The 17,741-nt window shown below is 47.1% G+C and overlaps 1 protein-coding gene across 4 annotated transcripts in view; it reads left to right on the top strand.

Moving 5' to 3' along the window:
* The first annotated feature begins 447 nt into the window (after window positions 1-447).
* The window catches only part of MAST1 (microtubule associated serine/threonine kinase 1), a 165,208-nt gene continuing 147,914 nt past the window's right edge, over window positions 448-17,741 (top strand). For 3 of the 4 annotated variants that reach the window (XM_040346542.1, XM_040346544.1, XM_040346541.1), the window contains exon 1: window positions 452-518. In XM_040346542.1, coding sequence (XP_040202476.1) covers window positions 480-518 — 39 coding nt within the window. In that variant the 5' untranslated portion in view covers window positions 452-479. Of the gene's footprint in view, window positions 519-17,741 lie in introns of all 4 variants that reach the window. The other variant, XM_040346545.1, reaches the window with a different exon arrangement.

Genomic DNA, 17,741 nt, shown 5'->3' with positions numbered 1-17,741 from the left:
AGGATAGCGATCCTTATTTAATAATAATAATAAAAAAAATGACAGTTATTTTCAGCTGCCATCCGACGAGATTGGAAAATGGCAGTCAAACGGGTAAAATAAGGATCTTTATCCTCGGTGTTAAAGCTTTGCCAATTGACTGGTAAATTTGTGGCCTCTTCATGCATCCTCCAAACAGCTGTCCTGTCGATCTTCCCTCGAAGGGTACCGTTTGATGTTGCCCATTTGTGCGGCCTGCCCACAATGGTCTTTTACCTGCCCTGTATTCCGGTAATGGCCCTGTGGGTTTGGTCGTCCATCCTCCCCCTCCTCCCTGTGTGCTAGTAAAAGGTAGCTGAGCCTTTGTGTTGATGTATTAAAGTGTAGCTGTGTGCAGCCTCCCTCCTCCTCCTCCTCCTCCTCCTCGTCCTCCTCGCCTCCCTTTCTCTCTCTCTCCCCCTCCCTGTCTGATCCTCTGTGTTCTGCACTCTCCATATGACATGGATGACTCTGCCATCATCAGACGCAGGAGGCTGCAGGTATGGTGCCACCTCTTCTGTGCCCTGGTCCCCCCCCTCCTACCCCCAGCAGTGTGCCCTATGCTCATCTTTTCTGTGCCACCCCTGTCCTGGCCCCGCTACATTATTCCTGTCTCATGGCATGTCTTAGCTTTCTCTATAAGATCCCCACTTCCTCCCTTCTCTCCCATTATCCTGTCTCTGTTTCTATAGCAGAAGCCTTCTACATCTTCTATAGCAACCTAACCCATACTCCAGATAACGTTTTCCCCCTATCACACCCCTTATTGCTCCGTGCCGATGTAGGAAAGCTGGAGCAAAAGTGCAGCTGTTGCCCATAGCAACCGTCCCTTAGAAAAAGGAAATGTGTAATCTGGTTGCTATGGGAACTGCTCCATGCTGCCCCTGTCATTTAACTGACGATATCGGACTAGTTCCTACGGGCAACAGCTGCCCTCTTTTTGCCATCTTCTGCCTTGTGTTTCCTGTGGGTTACTCCCTGTTTAACCCTTCTAAATGCTATAGCGACTCCTAACATTGCTCCAATTTAAATTTAAAGCGGGAGTTCACCCGAAATTTTTTTTTTAACATTAGATTGATGCTCATTTTGTCTAGGGGAATCGGGTAGTTTTTTTAAAAATGAAGCAGTACTTACCGTTTTAGAGAGCGATCTTCTCCGCCGCTTCCGGGTATGGTCTTCGGGACTGGGCGTTCCTCTTCCGACGGTCGCATGCATCGCGTCACGAGTAGCCGAAAGAAGCCGAACGTCGGCGCGGCTCTATACGGCGCCTGCGCAACGACATTCGGCTACTTTCGGAAAATCGTGACGCGATAGATGCGACCGTCGGAAGACTGTCAATCAAATAGGAACGCCCAGTCCCGCAGCCCATACCCGGAAGCGGCGGAGAAGATCGCTCTCTAAAACGGTAAGCACTGCTTCGTTTTTTTTAAAAAACTACCCGATTCCCCTAGACAAAATGAGCAGCAATCTAATCTTAAAAAATAACATTTCCGGGTGAACCTCCACTTTAATACTGTTGGGGCCAGATTCTCGTACAGCGGCGTATCTATAGGCGGGCGTAACGTATCCGATTTACGTTACGCCTCCGCAACTTAGACGGGCAAGTGCAGTATTCTCAAAGCACTTGCTCCGTAAGTTGCGGCGGCGTAGCGTAAATCGGCCGGCGTAAGCCCGCCTAATTCAAATGTGGAACAGGGGGGTGTGTTTTATGTAAAATAACCATGACCCGACGCGATTGACGTTTTTCACGAACGGCGCATGCGCCGTCCGTGAACATATCCCAGTGTGCGTTGCTCCAAATAGGACGACTTAGGCAAACGACGTAAAATATTCAAAATTCGACACGGGAACGACGTCCATACTTAACATTGGTACGCCGCATGTATGCCACCATATAGCAGGGGTAACTTTACGCTTTACGGCGTATCTGTACTGCGTCAGCCGGGCGTACGTTCGTGAATTCGCTTATCTAGCTGATTTACATATTTCTAGGCGTAAATCAGCGTACACGCCCCTAGCGGCCAGCGTAAATATGCAGTTACGATCCGACGGCGTAAGAGACTTACGCCGGTCGGATCTAATAGAAATCTATGCTTAACTGATTCTAAGAATCAGGCGCATTGATACAACGGCACAACTCAGAGATACGACGGCACAACTCAGAGATACGACGGCACAACTCAGAGATACGACGGCGTATCTGGAGATACGCCGTCGTATCTCCTTTGTGAATCTGGGCCTTAGTTCTAATAGGACAAACTGCAGTAAGCCATAGCAGCCAATCATAATACATTATGATTGACCTGACTTGATTAAAATCTCATTGGTTCCTATAGGCTACAGCGATATGTAAACAAAGAAATAGTTTGAAGCAGCTATTCTCAACCTTTTCACCATGGAGGAACCCTTGAAATACGTTTAAGGTCTCAGGGGACCCCTGGCAACAATGACTATATCTACAGCTCAAAGTACATTTGTTTGTACCCAATAATACCCATTGGTCAGTGGGGAGAATGCTCTTTACATTGGTGGTCAGTGGGAAGAGTACTTCTTACATTGGTGGTCAGTGAGAAGAATGCACTTTGCTCTGGTTGTCAGTGAGGAGCATGCTCCTTGCATTGATGGTCAATGGGAAGAATACTTCTTACATTGGTGGTTAGCGGGAAAATGCTCCCTTATATTGGTGGTGGTAAGAATGCATATATTATAATGGGAAGAATGTTTCTTAAATTGACGGTGAGTGGGAAGAATGCTCCTTGCATTGGTGGTCAGTGGGAAGAATACTCCTCACACTGGTGGTCAATGGGAAAAATGCTTCTTACATTGCTGGTTAGTGGGAAGAATGCCCCTTACATTGGTGGCCAGTGGGAGGAATGCCCCTTACATTGGTGGTCAGTGGGAGGAATGCTCCTTACATTGGTGGTCAGTGGGAGGAATGATCCTTACATTGGTAGTCAGTGGGAAAATGTTCCTTACATTGGTGGTCAATGGGAAGAATGCCCCTTATTTTGGTGGTCAGTGGGAAGAATGCTCCTTACATTGGTGGTCAAAGGGAGGAATGTCCCCTTATTTTGGTGGTCAGTGGGAAGAATGCTCCCTTACTTTGGTGGTCAGTGGGAAGAATGCTTCTTACATTGGTGGTCGGTGGGAAGATTGCCCATTACATTTGTAGTTAGTGGGAAAGTGTTTCTTATGTTGGGGGTCAATAGGAATAATGCTCCTTACATTGGTGGTCAATGGGAAGAATGTCCCCTTATTTTGGTGGTCAGTGAGAAGAATGCTTCTTACAGTGTTGGTCGGTGGGGAGAATGCCCCTTACATAGGTGGCCGGTGGAAGAATGCTCCTTACATTGGTAGTCAGTGGGAAAATGTTCCTTACGTTGGTGGCCAATAGGAAGAATACTCCTTACATTGGTGGTCAGTAGGAAGAATACTCCATACAATGGTTGTCAATAGGAAGAATACTCCATACAATGGTTGTCAATAGGAAGAATACTCAATACAATGGTGGTCAATAGGAAGAATACTCCATACATTGGCGGTCAATGAGAAGAATGCTCCTTACATTGGTAGTCAGTGGGAAAATGTTCCTTACATTGGTGGTCAATAGGAAGAATACTCCATACAATGGTGGTCAATAGGAAGAATACTCCATACTTTGATGGTCAATGAGAAGAATGCTTCTCACATTGGTGATCAGCGGAAAAGAATGCTCCTTGGATTGTGGTCAGTGTGAAATATTTCCCTTTACAAATAGCGAAAATGATCATTGGTGTCAGTGGTTATGTATCTGAGTGCCAGAAGTCGCTCCTTGCTCAAGAATCCCCTAGCAACCTCCGAAGGATACCTAGGGCTCCATTGACTGCTGGTTGAGAATATATATAAACCCAAAGTAGATTATATTTAGTTTGCTAAAGCAGCGTGTATCATAGACAGCTGCCAATTTTTATTAAAAATGTTCACGTTTTTTCATCCTTTGTGTGATCTCAGTGCTGCTGATCTGCTACAGCCCCTTGCAGCCACTGCTCATACACCTTCACTCCAGCGATGGCTGTATGGTATTTCTTAGGGCGGGTATCCTGATGGCGACAACAGTGGACTATGCTTTTGTGATCTGCATTGGCGTGGTCACTTGTAATGCCAATTGGCAGAGAGAATGAACAATTGGGAGACAGTTTTGGGTCTCTGTAGCAGGATGTGTCTGCATGAGGACCCCTTCATTGTAGGATTTCCATACATTATTTTAATGAAATTTCAATTTGAAAGTATTATTAATGACTTTTGAAATTACTTTAGGTTGAGGCTACGTGCACACAGGTAGTTTGGCCCCTCAGCATCAAATCCTGGCATTTTTGGGTACCTGGGAGGCACAGGTGGAGCATCCAGCCTGCTACCAAGAATTCAGAATTTGGAGTATACATCCCTGAACATATATGGCCCTAAAAGCTTGGTACAGCTTTTGACAGGTTGCTGGGCTAGAATCTGCACCTGAGCCATCCTGGTGCCCAAAAAGTCTGAATTTGACACCAATGGGCTAAATGCCTGTATTCATGACAGTGCCGGGGCAAGGGCATCCAGCGCCCAGGGCAAGGATGCCAAACTGCGCCCCCCCCTTCCCTTAGGGTTAGGTCAGGGCGCCCCCCCACCTCTGCAATAAACCATTACGCCCGGGGCAGCCGTCCCTCCTGCCCACCCCTTGTCCCTGCCCTGATTCATGATGTCTTTCACTGACTATAACACAATATACTATATATTACACTGCCTATAACTGCTAGACAGTGGTAAGTAGAATAGCACTATGCTACACTCAACCCCACTTAAAATCGCGGTCCCTGGGAAGTTTGCAGACTAAAGTTGTCCTGTGCAAAGCATTCAATAGGTCTACTGACATTGGGTCTCTGGGAGCACATCAGGAGTCTTGGCTCCAGATTTTAGGAAACAATGCAACGTGTCTCTGCCTATAGGCGTGTCAGTGGATGATGGTTTAGAGGGCTTCACAGCAGATGCATGGACCTAAGATGGGAGGCCAGTGTGTAACATTTTGCAGGATCCATGGCTTCTCCTGGTGGTCTTTGAGAAGGGGGACGAGACATCCCCGGTTTACGGGGACAGTCCTCGGATTGAGGACACTGTCCCCGAACCAAGTCTGTCCCTGGTTTCGTCCCTGGATTGAGTTTGAACAGGGGGTAGGGCAATTTGAAAGACGATCGGTGCAGAATAAAAACACCACCCGCTCCACTGCTCATACTAGGGGGTGTATTTTTTTCCATTATCTGTGCCCCTTTTTGATGATCATGTGCTGGTCCGAGCGGAGGGAATATTTCTTCAGTTTCGGGTGCATGCCCATTTAGCTCCGCTCGTATGTTCTTCTGCCTTGGCTCAAGTCCCCGCCAGTCGCCTGCCTATCTCCTTGCCTTCCTTGGTGGAGTAATCTTCCTCCGCTCCCCACCCAGTAGCCGGAGCCCCGAAGAGTAAGACTTAAAGTGATTGTAAAGGATCGTTTTTTTTTATAACAAACATATCATACTTTCCTCCACTGTGCAGCTCATTTTTGCACAGAGTGGCCCCCGAACACCGACTTCTGGGTTCCCTTGGCGGCTCCTCCCTGCATCAGATAACCCCCCCTAGGAAAAGCGATCTCCCGGGGGGTTACCTTGTGGGCACGCTCCCGAGTCATTCATTCGTGTCCATAGCCGCCGAATGTATGACTCGGGCCCACCCCCCGGCTCCCGCATCATAGGTTTTGATTGACAGCAGCGGGAGCCAATGGCTGCGCTGCTATCAATCTAGCCAATCAAGAGCCTGAGACCATGTGGAGAAATGGACGGCGTATCCCCCGCTGAGGTAATTTCGGGGCTCAGGTAAGTAAAATGGGGGACTAGGGGGGTGGTCACTGCAAGGTATTTTTTTTACCTTAAAGGAGTTGTAAATGAAAAAAAAAATTCACCTTAATGCAATCTATACATTAAGGTGAAAAAACATTGCATAACGCCGATTTTTCAATTATTAAGTTATAAAAGCTCATCGCAATGCAATACATATATATATATATCCCCCAAAAACGAGGCCTGCAAATACCTTTTTTAGGATGGTTTCGTTCTCTGTATTTCCGGGTATCTCAATCGCCATTCGTACTGCTGTTATGTGATTCCAATTATGACGTCGCTTACTGTGTCCCTGTTGGTAATCTCGCGCATGCGCCGTAGCTATTCATTGCTGTGTCTGTGGCTGCTTTTTTATTTCACTCCCCTTTTGTGACGTCTTCTTTAGTCACATGGGGGAGTATCAGGAAGAGTGGAGGGAGCTAAACACTGCAAGACTTCTCCTCTGTGCCGGACAGAGGAGAAGTTCTCACAGACTGCATTCTGGCAAGCTTTAAATGCCAGTTTAGAGGGGCTAATGTGCGCAAGCGCGGTGACGTCATGCAAATGATCAGCTGCCTGTGTTATGGGCTATTTTTTAAGACAATGTTGTTCCGAGGGTTTACATTACAACCACTTTAAATGACTGGCATATTATTGAAAAAACGTAAACGTAAGGGGCCCCTTATTGGGCAGGGCCCATGGGCTTGAGCCCAGTCAAGCCCAATGGTAAGTCCGGCCCTGCATAGGCCCCTCTGTGGTTCTCGACATGCTTGAAGAGCTTATGGTATAGGGGCCCTGTTTTTCTCGAGTACCTTCTCTCTGGATATCATAGACAGTCATATTTGGAAAAGGCTGTTATAAGACAACTCCAGAGAGGTCCTCCAATGGTGTTTGCACTTTTCCTTTCTCGTGTACATCTTTGCGTCAGGCTAGTCTCCAGGCTGTATGTTAATATTTGATAATTCTGACTCCCCTCGCTCCACCCATGACCAGTCATTAACAAACTGTTGGACTTCAGACGTTGTTTCCATTTTCAAATCCAAGAAGTCGGAGCGTGTTTTAGTTCTTCTGTGGGGACTGTGGCTCAAAAGTCTTTGGGCCTCTCTAGAGTGCAGACAAAAATACCAAGGTACCTCATCGTGGAATGCACCACATGGTTGTATTACCAACCGCCAGCCAATTAATAGGTCCATTTCCTTTATTTTCCATGAGCTAGGACTCTCAGCAGGTGTCAGGGCTGGCCTGGGACAAAAATTTGGCCCTGGACTTCATCCAGACCGGCCCACTTTAATTCAATAAAATTCTGCCCCCCCCCGAAAAATCACGCCCACCAAAAGGGCCCTACATCCATTATTGTATATCATGAGAGGGTGAGAGAGAGGGGAATGAGAGCGAGAGAGAGGGAGGGTTGAGGGAAGTGAGTGTAAGAAAAAGAGAGTGAGTGTAAAAGAGAGGGAGTGAGTGTAGGACCCCTTTCACACTGAAGCGGTTTTTAGGCGCTTTTGGGCTAAAAATTGCGCCTGTAAACTGACTGAAAAATGCCTCCGCTGCAGTCCCAGTGTGAAAGCTTGAGTGCTTTCACACTGGGGCGCTTCCTGGGCGTTAAAAGTCCTCCAAGCAGCGTCTTTGGGGGCGGTGGAGGAGCAATGTACAAACGGCTCCTGCCCATTGAAATTAATGGCCACCGCAGCTGAAGCGCCTGCAAAGCACTTTCGGCAGCAGCGCTACATGGGCGCATTTAACCTTGAATTCGGCTGCTAGTGGGGGTTAAAAGCGCCTGCTAGACGCCGAATAGTGCAGCTAAAACGACGTTAAAGTGCTGCTAAAACTAACAGTGTTTTACCGTCAATGCCCACCCCAGTGTGAAAGCAGCCTAAGAGTCAGGGAGTGAATGAGACAGAAGAGGGAGCTAAGAGACAGAGGGGGGGGGAGCTGAGAGACAGAGGGGGGGAGCTGAGAGACAGAGGGGGGGGGGTCTGAGAGACAGAGGGGGCTGAGAGACAGAGGAGGGGGCTAAAAGAGGGGTGGACTGAGAGACACGGGGACTGAGAGACAGAGGGGGGGGGACTGAGAGACAGAGGGGGGGACTAAGAGACAGGGGGGTCTAAGAGAGTCTCCGTTTTAAAAAACTGCCCACTGAGCCATCGGCCCACCGGGAAACTTCCTGTAGTCCCTATGGCCAGTCCATCCCTGGCGGGTGTATCAGGGTGTGGCTGAACCTCTCACATTACTTTGTGGGTGGTACAGGGTAGTATGTGACTTCTCAATGCCTAGTGAGGGCACAATTCTTGGAAGAACTCACTTTAAACATGGGGTCCTTGGTCTTAATTCATCTTCTGCAGACATTCATAAGAAAGGCAGAAGTGGCGGTCTGGTCAGTAACTGCCACTGCAAACTTGGTAAAGTGGTCCATCAAAACTAGAACAAGATGATATCTATCTTCTGAGATGTTGAACATAAGAAAGACGATGGTCAGTACTGCCAGTGGGTTAAATGTATGCCAAGTCGGAATTTCCGACAACAAATGTTGGGCTGTGCATGCTCTCAAATTGTCCGACAACAAATGTGTTCCGTCTGATTATCTGATCGCGTGTACACAAATCCGTTGGACTAAAATCTAAAGTACAAACACGCATGCTCCAAACCAATGCTAACCATAAGACAACATTAGCAGAAGTTGCCCAAAGGGTGGCGCTAAAGAGCAGAAAAACCACGTAGTTTCGTGAATGTTGGCTGAAAACAGTTCTGCCGTCTGTATGCAGAACAAGTTCACGGCCAACGCCCCCTCGGACAAAAAACCACAGATTTGTCCGATGGAAGTCCAATCGTGTGTATGAGGCTTTACTGTGAAGAAACCTTTCCGTACATGGAGGTTAAATCTTTTTCCTCGAAACATAAATAGTCGTTTTTATTTAGACAAAATAATGTTAAAAAGTCAGCCAATCGTTTACCACTTGCCCTTACGAAGGGAAAGTTTTGAGCCCCCAAAACATGTTGGCTCTTGTTGATTACTGTGTGGTTAACCCAAAAATTCTTACTTACCGAATCATGCTTTTTTGTATTGTCATGCTTATAATGGTCTACATATTATACTGCCTATAATCCCCTTTGCTCTATTGGCGTACTTAGGGGATTGCAGCACACACTGGGTACTGGCAGTCCGGGGGTGGCGGCTGGCTACCCAAATTCATTTTTTAATTATTTATTTAGTGGAATGCATCGAAATTAAAAAAAAACATGACTCGACATACAGATCGGGTATAGACAGACCAGAGCCAAGGGGAGGCTCCTCCTTGGCTCCGGTCACATGAAGCAGCCAAGAGGAGGACTTCCCCGTACTCTAATATCCCGCTGCCTCTGGTAGGGAGGTCTGCACTGAAGGAGGGTCTGTTCAGAGGGAGGGGGGTCTGTTCTGAGGTGGTCTGTACTAGGGAGTATCTTTACATAGAATTGTCTGCACTGGGGGGGTCTATACTGGGAGGGAGTGTCGGTATTAAGGGGGTTTGTTCCAAGGGGTGTCTGTGCTGGGCATGTCTGTACTTTGGGGTGTCTGTACTGCGGGGTCTATATAAGGGGAGGGACCAGGGCCGATCCCAGGGTCACAGATGCCTGGGTGCAGAAATATTTCTGGCGCCCCACATGGGCGTGGTCATCTTACGAACTCCTCCCCTTTACAAATGTTTCTATGGCTACGATTCAAACAGAGATGCTCCCCCAAGAAGTCTTCATTAGTGTCCCCCCATCAGAGTCCCCCCCCAGCAGGTGTACCCCATCAGAGCACCCCCCCAGCAGGTGTCCCCCATCAGAGCACCCCCACAGCAGGTGTCCCCCATCAGAGCACCCCCACAGCAGGTGTCCCCCATCAGAGCCCCCCACATCAGGTGTCCCCATAGATCAGTACTTGTCCAATAGATCCCTGTAGCTTGGGAGCCCTGGGAGCAGAAGTACATTACAGGGGGGGCGGGGCATATGTGGCATCTTTGGTCACTTGGAGGGTGGCACTCGGAGAGCATTTCTGGGAGTGTACGGGATGATTGGCAGCAGCTCCGGCCAACCCAGAAGCCTCTTATCACACCACCTATGGGAGAAGAGCCGACACACGCAGAGGGGGTGGGGCAGACAGGAGACTGGACAGAATTAATTAGTGGAGCCTAGTACCGGAACGTGTTCCGGTACTAGACTCCGCTGTGGTGCCCAGCCCAAATTCCGAGTATGCGCTCTTGTCAGTTGCCAGCGGAGAGAGCAAGCGGGATGGGGAACATGCGCTCCGCCTCTGGACACAGACAAGGAGGAGGGAGGGGAGCACTTTGGAGCTTCGGCACCCCCACCTCTGCGGCGCCTGGGTGCGGAGTACCCCGTGCACCTGCCTAGGATCGGCCCTGGGAGGGACAGTACTGGAGGATGCCTGTATTGGGGGCTCTCTGTATGGGGGAGTCTTTACCAAGGGGGTCTGTACTGAGGAGATAGGCTGAGATCTGTACTATGGGGGCGATATTTGTACTGACATATTTGGTTGTATTTTATGTAGTGGCCTGTGCACTATGCACTTCTGAGCCTCAGGTGCTAGATAAGCAAGGTGTAATGCTGCGTACACACGGCCGTTTTTCGGGATGTAAAAAATAAAAATTTTAATGGTCTAGAAAAAACGACGTTTTTTTCAACCAGATTGTTAAACCGGCCTTGCCTACACACGATTGTGAAAAAAAAATGCTCTAGCAAAGCGCGGTGACGTACAACACGTACGACGGCACTATAAAGGGGAAGTTCCATGCGGATGACGCCACCCTTGGGGCTGCTTTTGCTGATTTCGTGTTAGTAAAAGACGATTTGTGCTTTTTTAGTCTGTTACAGCGTGATGAATGTGCTTACTCCATTACGAACGCTAGTTTTACCAGAAGGAGCGCTCCCGTCTCATAACTTGCTTCTGAGCATGCACGTTTTTTTTCACGTTAAAAACGAGAAAGTTAAAAACGACATGAACATTTTTTAATGCCCATTTTTTACATCGTGAAAAATGCTCTGGAGCCCACACACAATCGTTTTTAATGACATAAAAAAAAAAACGTAATTTTTTACAACCTGAAAAACGGTCGTGTGTATGCGGCATAAGACCCCTTTCACACTGGTGCGTTTTTCAGGAGGTGCTTTAGCTTTAAATAAAGCACCTGTAAAACGCCTGAAAGAAGCCTCATCTGCAATCCCAATGTGAAAACCCTAGTGCTTTCACACTGAGGCGCTGCGCTGGCAGGGCGTCCAAAAAAGTCTTCTTTGAAATCAATGAGAAGCGCCTGCAAAGCACCTTGGCAGCAGTGCTTTGTGGGCGCTTTTAACACTTTATTCGGCCACTAGCAGGGGGTTAAAAGCGCCCTGCTAGCGCTTGAAAAATGCTGTTAAAGCGCCGCTAGTTTTAGCGGCGCTTTACCAGCGTTTTTTTAAGGCTCTGCCAGTGTGAAAAGGATTTTAAAGCACTCAGGCTTTCACATTGGGAGATGCAGATGAAGCTTCTTTCACGTGCTTTTTTTAGCGCTAAAGCGCCGGAAAAACGCCCCAGTGTGAAAGGGGTCTTAAACTCCCCATAACTCCTTCTATTGCTTCATATTACACAGTTCTTCCTAATTATCCCGGCTTTAACCCCTCCTACTCCAAATTTCTCCCCCCACTATAACTCGATATAACCTTTGATTACAGTTGCACATATGGCAGTGGACTTTTTGTAAGAGAACGGAAGGGGTGAGCGCCAATAAGAATACTGCCCTTGTTTCCCTATAGCAGTTTAAAGCGGGGGTTCACCCTATAAACCCAAAAAATAAAAAAAAAATTTCTTCTACCATAAAATTAGGCATTGTAGCGCGAGCTACAGTATGCCTGTCCCGATTTTTTTATCCCCGTACTCACCGTGTACTCGTACATCGAAGATACCGACTCCCCTCGGGGAATGGGCGTGCCTATGGAGACGGAGGATGATTGACGGCCGGCTCTGGCGCGTCACGCTTCTCCGGAAATAGCCGAAATAGGCTTGGCTCTTCACGGCGCCTGCGCATAGCCTGTGCGCAGGCGCCGTGAAGAGCCGAGACCTACTCCGGCTGTCTTCGGGGAGAGTGACGTGCCAGGGCCGGCCGTCAATCATCCTCCCTCTCCATAGGCACGCCCATTCCCCGCGGGAGCCGAAATCTATAATGTACGAGTACACAGTGAGTACGGGGGTAAAAAAATCGCGACAGGCATACTGTAGCTCGCGCTACAATGCCTGTCTCGATGGTAAAATCGTGTCACTGAGGGTGAACCACCGCTTTAACCACTTGCTTACTGGGCACATAAACCCCCTTCGTTCCCAGGCGAAATTTCAGCTTCCGGCACTGCGTCGCTTTAACTGACATTTGCGCGGTCGTGCGACGTGGCTCCCAAACAAAATTGACGTCCTTTTTCCCCCACAAATAGAGCTTTATTTTGGTGGTATTTGATCACCTCTGCGGTTTTTATTTTTTGCGCTATAAACAAAAAAGAGCGACAATTTAAAAAAAATATATATTTTTTTTACTTGTTGCTATAATAAATATCCCAATTTTTTTTTTTTTTTCTCAGTTAAGGCCGATACGTATTTTTTGACGTATTTTTGTAAAAAAAAAAACGCAATAAGCGACTGGTTTGCGCAAAAGTTATAGCGCCTACAAAATGGGGAACAGAATTATGATTTTTTTTATTATTTTTTGTTTTACTAGTAATGGCGGCGATCTGCGATTTTTCTTGGGACTGGGATATTGCGGTGGACGTATCGGACACTTTTGACACAAATTTGGGACCATTTACATTTATACAGCGATCAGTGCTATAAAAATGCACTAATTACTGTATAAATGTGACTGGCAGGGAAGGGGTTAACACTAGGGGGTGAGGAAGGGGTTAAATGTGTATCCTGGGTGTGTTCTAACTGTGTGGGGGGAGGGGGGTGACTGGGGGAGGTGACCGATGCTGTGTCCCTATGTACAAGGGACACAGATCGGTCTCCTCTCCTCTGACAGCACATGGAGCTCTGTGTTTACACACAGAGCTCCACGTCCCTGCTGTGTTACCGACGATCGCGTGTACCCGGCGGACATCGCGGCCGCCAGCTACACGCATCGGCTTCCCAGCGATGCGCCGGGACAGTGTTTACCCGCTGCGCGCCCCCCAGAGGCGCGCGCGGGTAATGCACTTTAAATGACGCCCAAAGACGTCCAGTTGGCACCTGAGAGCCGCGCTGTTGACATCTTTTGTCAATAGCGCGGGTCTCAAGTGGATAATAAAGGAAAACACCTCCCTAGTAGTTTTAAGTAACACACATTTCTTCCCTTGTCTTTGATATACAAGCCAAGATTCCACCATTACTTGTATCAGTTCCATCAATATGGTACATCTTTTGATTCTGTATCTGTTTCTAGGCAACCCCTGCATCATGACCCATGCCTGGCAGTGATGCCGCTGTGCATTATGGGCCTTGTAGTTCTTATTTCTGGGCTTGCAAAGCATTTTGGTGACATCCGTTTTCATATTTTCCTCGTGTCACAGTGCTTGCGGTAATGTGTACATAACTCCCTCCCCCCCTCACGTGCTTGCAATGAATAATGGGTAGCGGTAGCCTATCCCTCTTATTCATTGTGAAGAGCAAGGATCCTGTGATGTACAGTAAAATCAGCAGAAATACTGCAGGGTGTGTTGAGAAAAAAATAAATGAAAAGCAACTGCTAGTGTGTGTTTTATTACAAAAAAAGTAATTGCATGAGTTTTCCGTATTTTCAGAAATGTCTCAGTATTCGGTTTTAGCTCAGCAGTCTGTTGACGGTCATTTGCAGTGCATTGTGGGTGTTGCAGTCTTGCGCTCAGAAATGGTCAGCATGCTTTCTGCAGACTGCTCAGACTGGTGTCAATCCAATTTCCTCGGCTTTGTGACGTCGCCGGTGCTGTATGAGCTTATGGCTGTAGAATATATTTATGTTGTGCGCTAAAAGGGCCGCACTGCATTATGGATGGGGGCTGCGCTCCAGCTATTGATTAAATAATTGCTTTAACGGGTTGAATTAAATGAGACATGATAGCATAGACTCACCAGTCATTGTGATACTAAAAGTTCCAGCATGCCCTGAATCAGTTATTTAGAGGGGAGCTGCAGTCTTCTTTAGATATGGAGAGAGATACAGATGAACCGTAAAGGTTTCGCGGTTGCAGGCAATATTAAAGCGGAACTCCACTTTCCTTTTGTTGAACTGTTTACTCCAGGCCCTTCCTCCCACCTTTAAGACATTTGTAAACTATATTTAACCATATATTTTTTTTTTGGGGGGGGAGGGGGTAGCAAGTACCTTGGCCTTTTGGCTAAGATCAAGTGTAGTATGTTCTTATTAGTGTCCAGTAGGGGTGTTGTCCTATCATACTGGCTTTTTGACTAGGATGGCTGGCTATATGTTATCCCTGCTAGTATGATGGGGGTTCTGGGGGATCTTCCTTGTGGGAAAGAAACCAAATTAAGTGTGTACTGGGTAAGGTGGGGGTCAGGAAAATGTTGCCTGGTGTGGAGGATTGAAAGGGGCCCAGTGCCTCCTTAATTGAGTGGTGGTACCTGCTCTTGTTGAGGGCTGAGAAGGCAGACTGCCTGCAATGCCAAATGCCCCCTGGAAGTGGTGACCCAGGAGTGCCAGAACAGCACTATAGGTTTGGGGACCACACTGGAGGGCAGAAGCTGGATATCCATTTTAAGAACACTTGTCTGCAAATTGCTTGTATATGCACATAAGGGCAGCCATATTGCCAGGGCTCAAGTCCTGCGGGAACGTGTGGGAATGGAGTCCCTGCACTTTTTTCACAGCAGGAACGCAGTTCCCTTTGCAGGACTAGAGCAGCCAAGCTGCCAGGAGCCAATCCTTCACTAAGCGGCGATGTCCAGCTTGAGTCACTGTCAGGGGCAGGCGAACCTTAGTAATCCTTTATGTTACTGGCCGCTTCCTGTATATGGATTCATCGGGTAGTGTGCGGGGGTTCCGTCACTTCCTCGATGCCGCAATGTCTCCTGGGAGCTTTTGTCATTGTTCCCAGGAGACATTGCGGAGGTCTGCCACGAGTTATCATTTAAAGTTAACTTAAAGTTCTAAGTCCCGCGATAACTCGCGGCAGACCTCCGCAATGTCTCCTGGGAACAATGACATAAGCTCCCAGGAGACATTGCGGCATCGAGGAAGTGATGTTTTTTTTTTTTTTTCGATCCACTGTACCTTAGTAATCCTTTATGTTACTGGCCGCTTCCTGTATATGGATTCATCAGGTAGTGTGCGGACACTACCTGATGAATCCATATACAGGAAGCGGCCAGTAACATAAAGGATTACTAAGGTACAGTGGATCGAAAAAAAAAAAAAACATGCGGTTTAGTAATTATGCATATGAGCGTATCATTTTTTTTTTTTTTTGTGGGGGAGTGGATCTTGGGTGGGAGTTCCCACACTTTTTTTCCCAGGACTTGACCCCTGGCATATTGCCCATTACATTTGCAGGTTCAGCTTCCTACTTGGCGGTGCAGCACAGTGGTTGTACCTTGCTGAGCCTCTTATCTCACTAGTATTGTATAACAATGACAATGCTCCTGGTAGGCAGTGTTGAAAAGCTGCTGCAGATATGATTCTTACCAATCAAGATGGTGCTGGACACATGGCTGAGCCCTTCTTGCTTTGTTGGAAAACAACAAGAACACAGAGACAGGAAATTACATCATAACCACGTAGTTCCATTAGGGAGAATAATACATTATATAAGGATTAAACATAACACACACACTGCCTGTACATGTCCATGTACAGCAGGGGTCTCAAACTCAAATTACCTGAGGGCCACAAGACAAGTTTTCATATGCCATGGGGGGCCGCATGCAAACTTTCAAACTTCAAAAACAACCGTACTGGTGTCAGCGAACACATTATTAACCCCCAGCACTGGTGTCAGCGAGCGCATTATTACCACCAGCACTGGTGTAAGTCAGGGTTTGACAAATTTGCTTGGAATCTAGGAGCCAGCTAAAAAAGTTAGGAGCCAGAAAACGCACCCCGTCCCGACGAGCTTGCGCGCAGAAGCGAACACATACGTGAGCAGCGCCCGCATATGTAAACGGTGTTCAAACCACACATGTGAGGTATCGCCGCGATTGGTAGAGTGAGAGCAATAATTCTAGCTCCTCTGTAACTTAAAACATGCAACATGTAGATTTTTTTAAACATCGCCTATGAAGATTTTAAAGGGTAAAAAAGTTTGTCGGCATTCCACAAGCGGACACAATTTTGAAGCGTGACATGTTGGGTATGAATTTACTCGGCGTAACATTATCTTTCATAATATTAAAAAAAATGGGGATAACTTTACTGTTGTCTTATTTTTTAATTAAAAAAAGTGTATTTTTTTTCCCAAAAAAGTGCGCTTGTAAGACCGCTGCGCAAATACGGCGTAACAGAAAGTATTGCAATGATCGCTATTTTATTCTCTAGGGTGTTAGGATAAAAAATATATATAATGTTTGGGGGTTCTAATTAGAGGGAAGAATATGGCAGTGAAAATAGTGTAAAATGACATTAGAATTGCTGTTTAACTTGTAATGCTTAACTTGTAATACCAACGGCCACCACCAGATGGCGCCAGCTCATATCTGGTGGTAATAACTTGTAATACCAACGGCTCACCACCAGATGGCACCAGCTCAAAAAAAAAAAAATTTTTTTTTTTTTTTTTTTTTTTGCTCCCCTCACTTCCACCCTGTCTGAGGGCCATTTATAACTGGTCCGCGGGCCGCAAATGGCCCGCGGGCCGGTACTTTGAGACCACTGATGTACAGTATAGAATGACTAAGCATCTATCCATGATGTGAAACATGTTGGCTTTTTTGTCTCCTGTGTCCACTTTCTACCATTGATTGCAGTGTTGCATGAATTGTTGGATGTTATACAGCTTTGGATTTTATCCTTTGTTCATTTTGTTTCAATAAATCGCCTATCAGAGTGCGGCAGTCCAGGAACATTTCTTTTTTCTACAGTATAGAATGCACGCAATACTTGGTCGGGGCTCCTTTCGCATTAATTACTGCATCAATGGGGCGTGGCATGGAGGCAAACAGCCTGTGGAACTGCTGAGGTGTTATGGAAGCCCAAGTTGCTTTGATAGCGGCCTTCAGCTTGTCTACATTGTTGGGTCTGGTGTCTCTCATCTTGCTCTTGACAATACCCCACAGATTCCCTATGGGGTTTAGGTCAGGCGAGTTTGCTGGCCAATCAAGCACAGTGATACCATGATCATTAAACCAGGTATTGGTACTCTTGACAGTGTGGACAGGTGCCGGGTCCTGCTGGAAAATTAAATCAGCATCTCCATATAGCTGGTCAGCAAAGGGAAGCATGAAGTGCTCTAGAATTTCCTGGTAGAGGGCTGTGCTGATTGTGGACTTCATAAAACACAGTGGACCAACACCAGTGTCACAAATGTCACGTCTACCCCAACACAGGTGGTCAGACACTATAGCTGGTTACGATGCATTTCACCTATAGCAGCACCCTTTCCCTTAAGACAAGCAGGCCTACCGGTACTTGGTTGCCCCCAGGACTTAAACACAATGCTATAGAATCTGGCCAAGCCCACCCAGGTAGACGTGAACAGAGCAAACATATTACTTGCAGTTTAGCAGATAGCGTGGTTCTAAAACGGTCCAGGTAATAAGGCAGGTGGAGTTCTGGGATGGTCCGATATCCGATCCGGGTCATACACAGGGAGATCTAACAGCAAAGTAGTGCAGGCAAATGGAAGGCTTGATCAGAACAATGCAGGTCTCTATCTATATCACAAGTGAGGGATAGA

Source organism: Rana temporaria, chromosome 3 (genome assembly GCF_905171775.1).
Source record: "Rana temporaria chromosome 3, aRanTem1.1, whole genome shotgun sequence".
NCBI classification, from domain to species: domain Eukaryota; kingdom Metazoa; phylum Chordata; class Amphibia; order Anura; family Ranidae; genus Rana; species Rana temporaria.
This window is presented reverse-complemented; position numbering and strand designations above follow the sequence as displayed.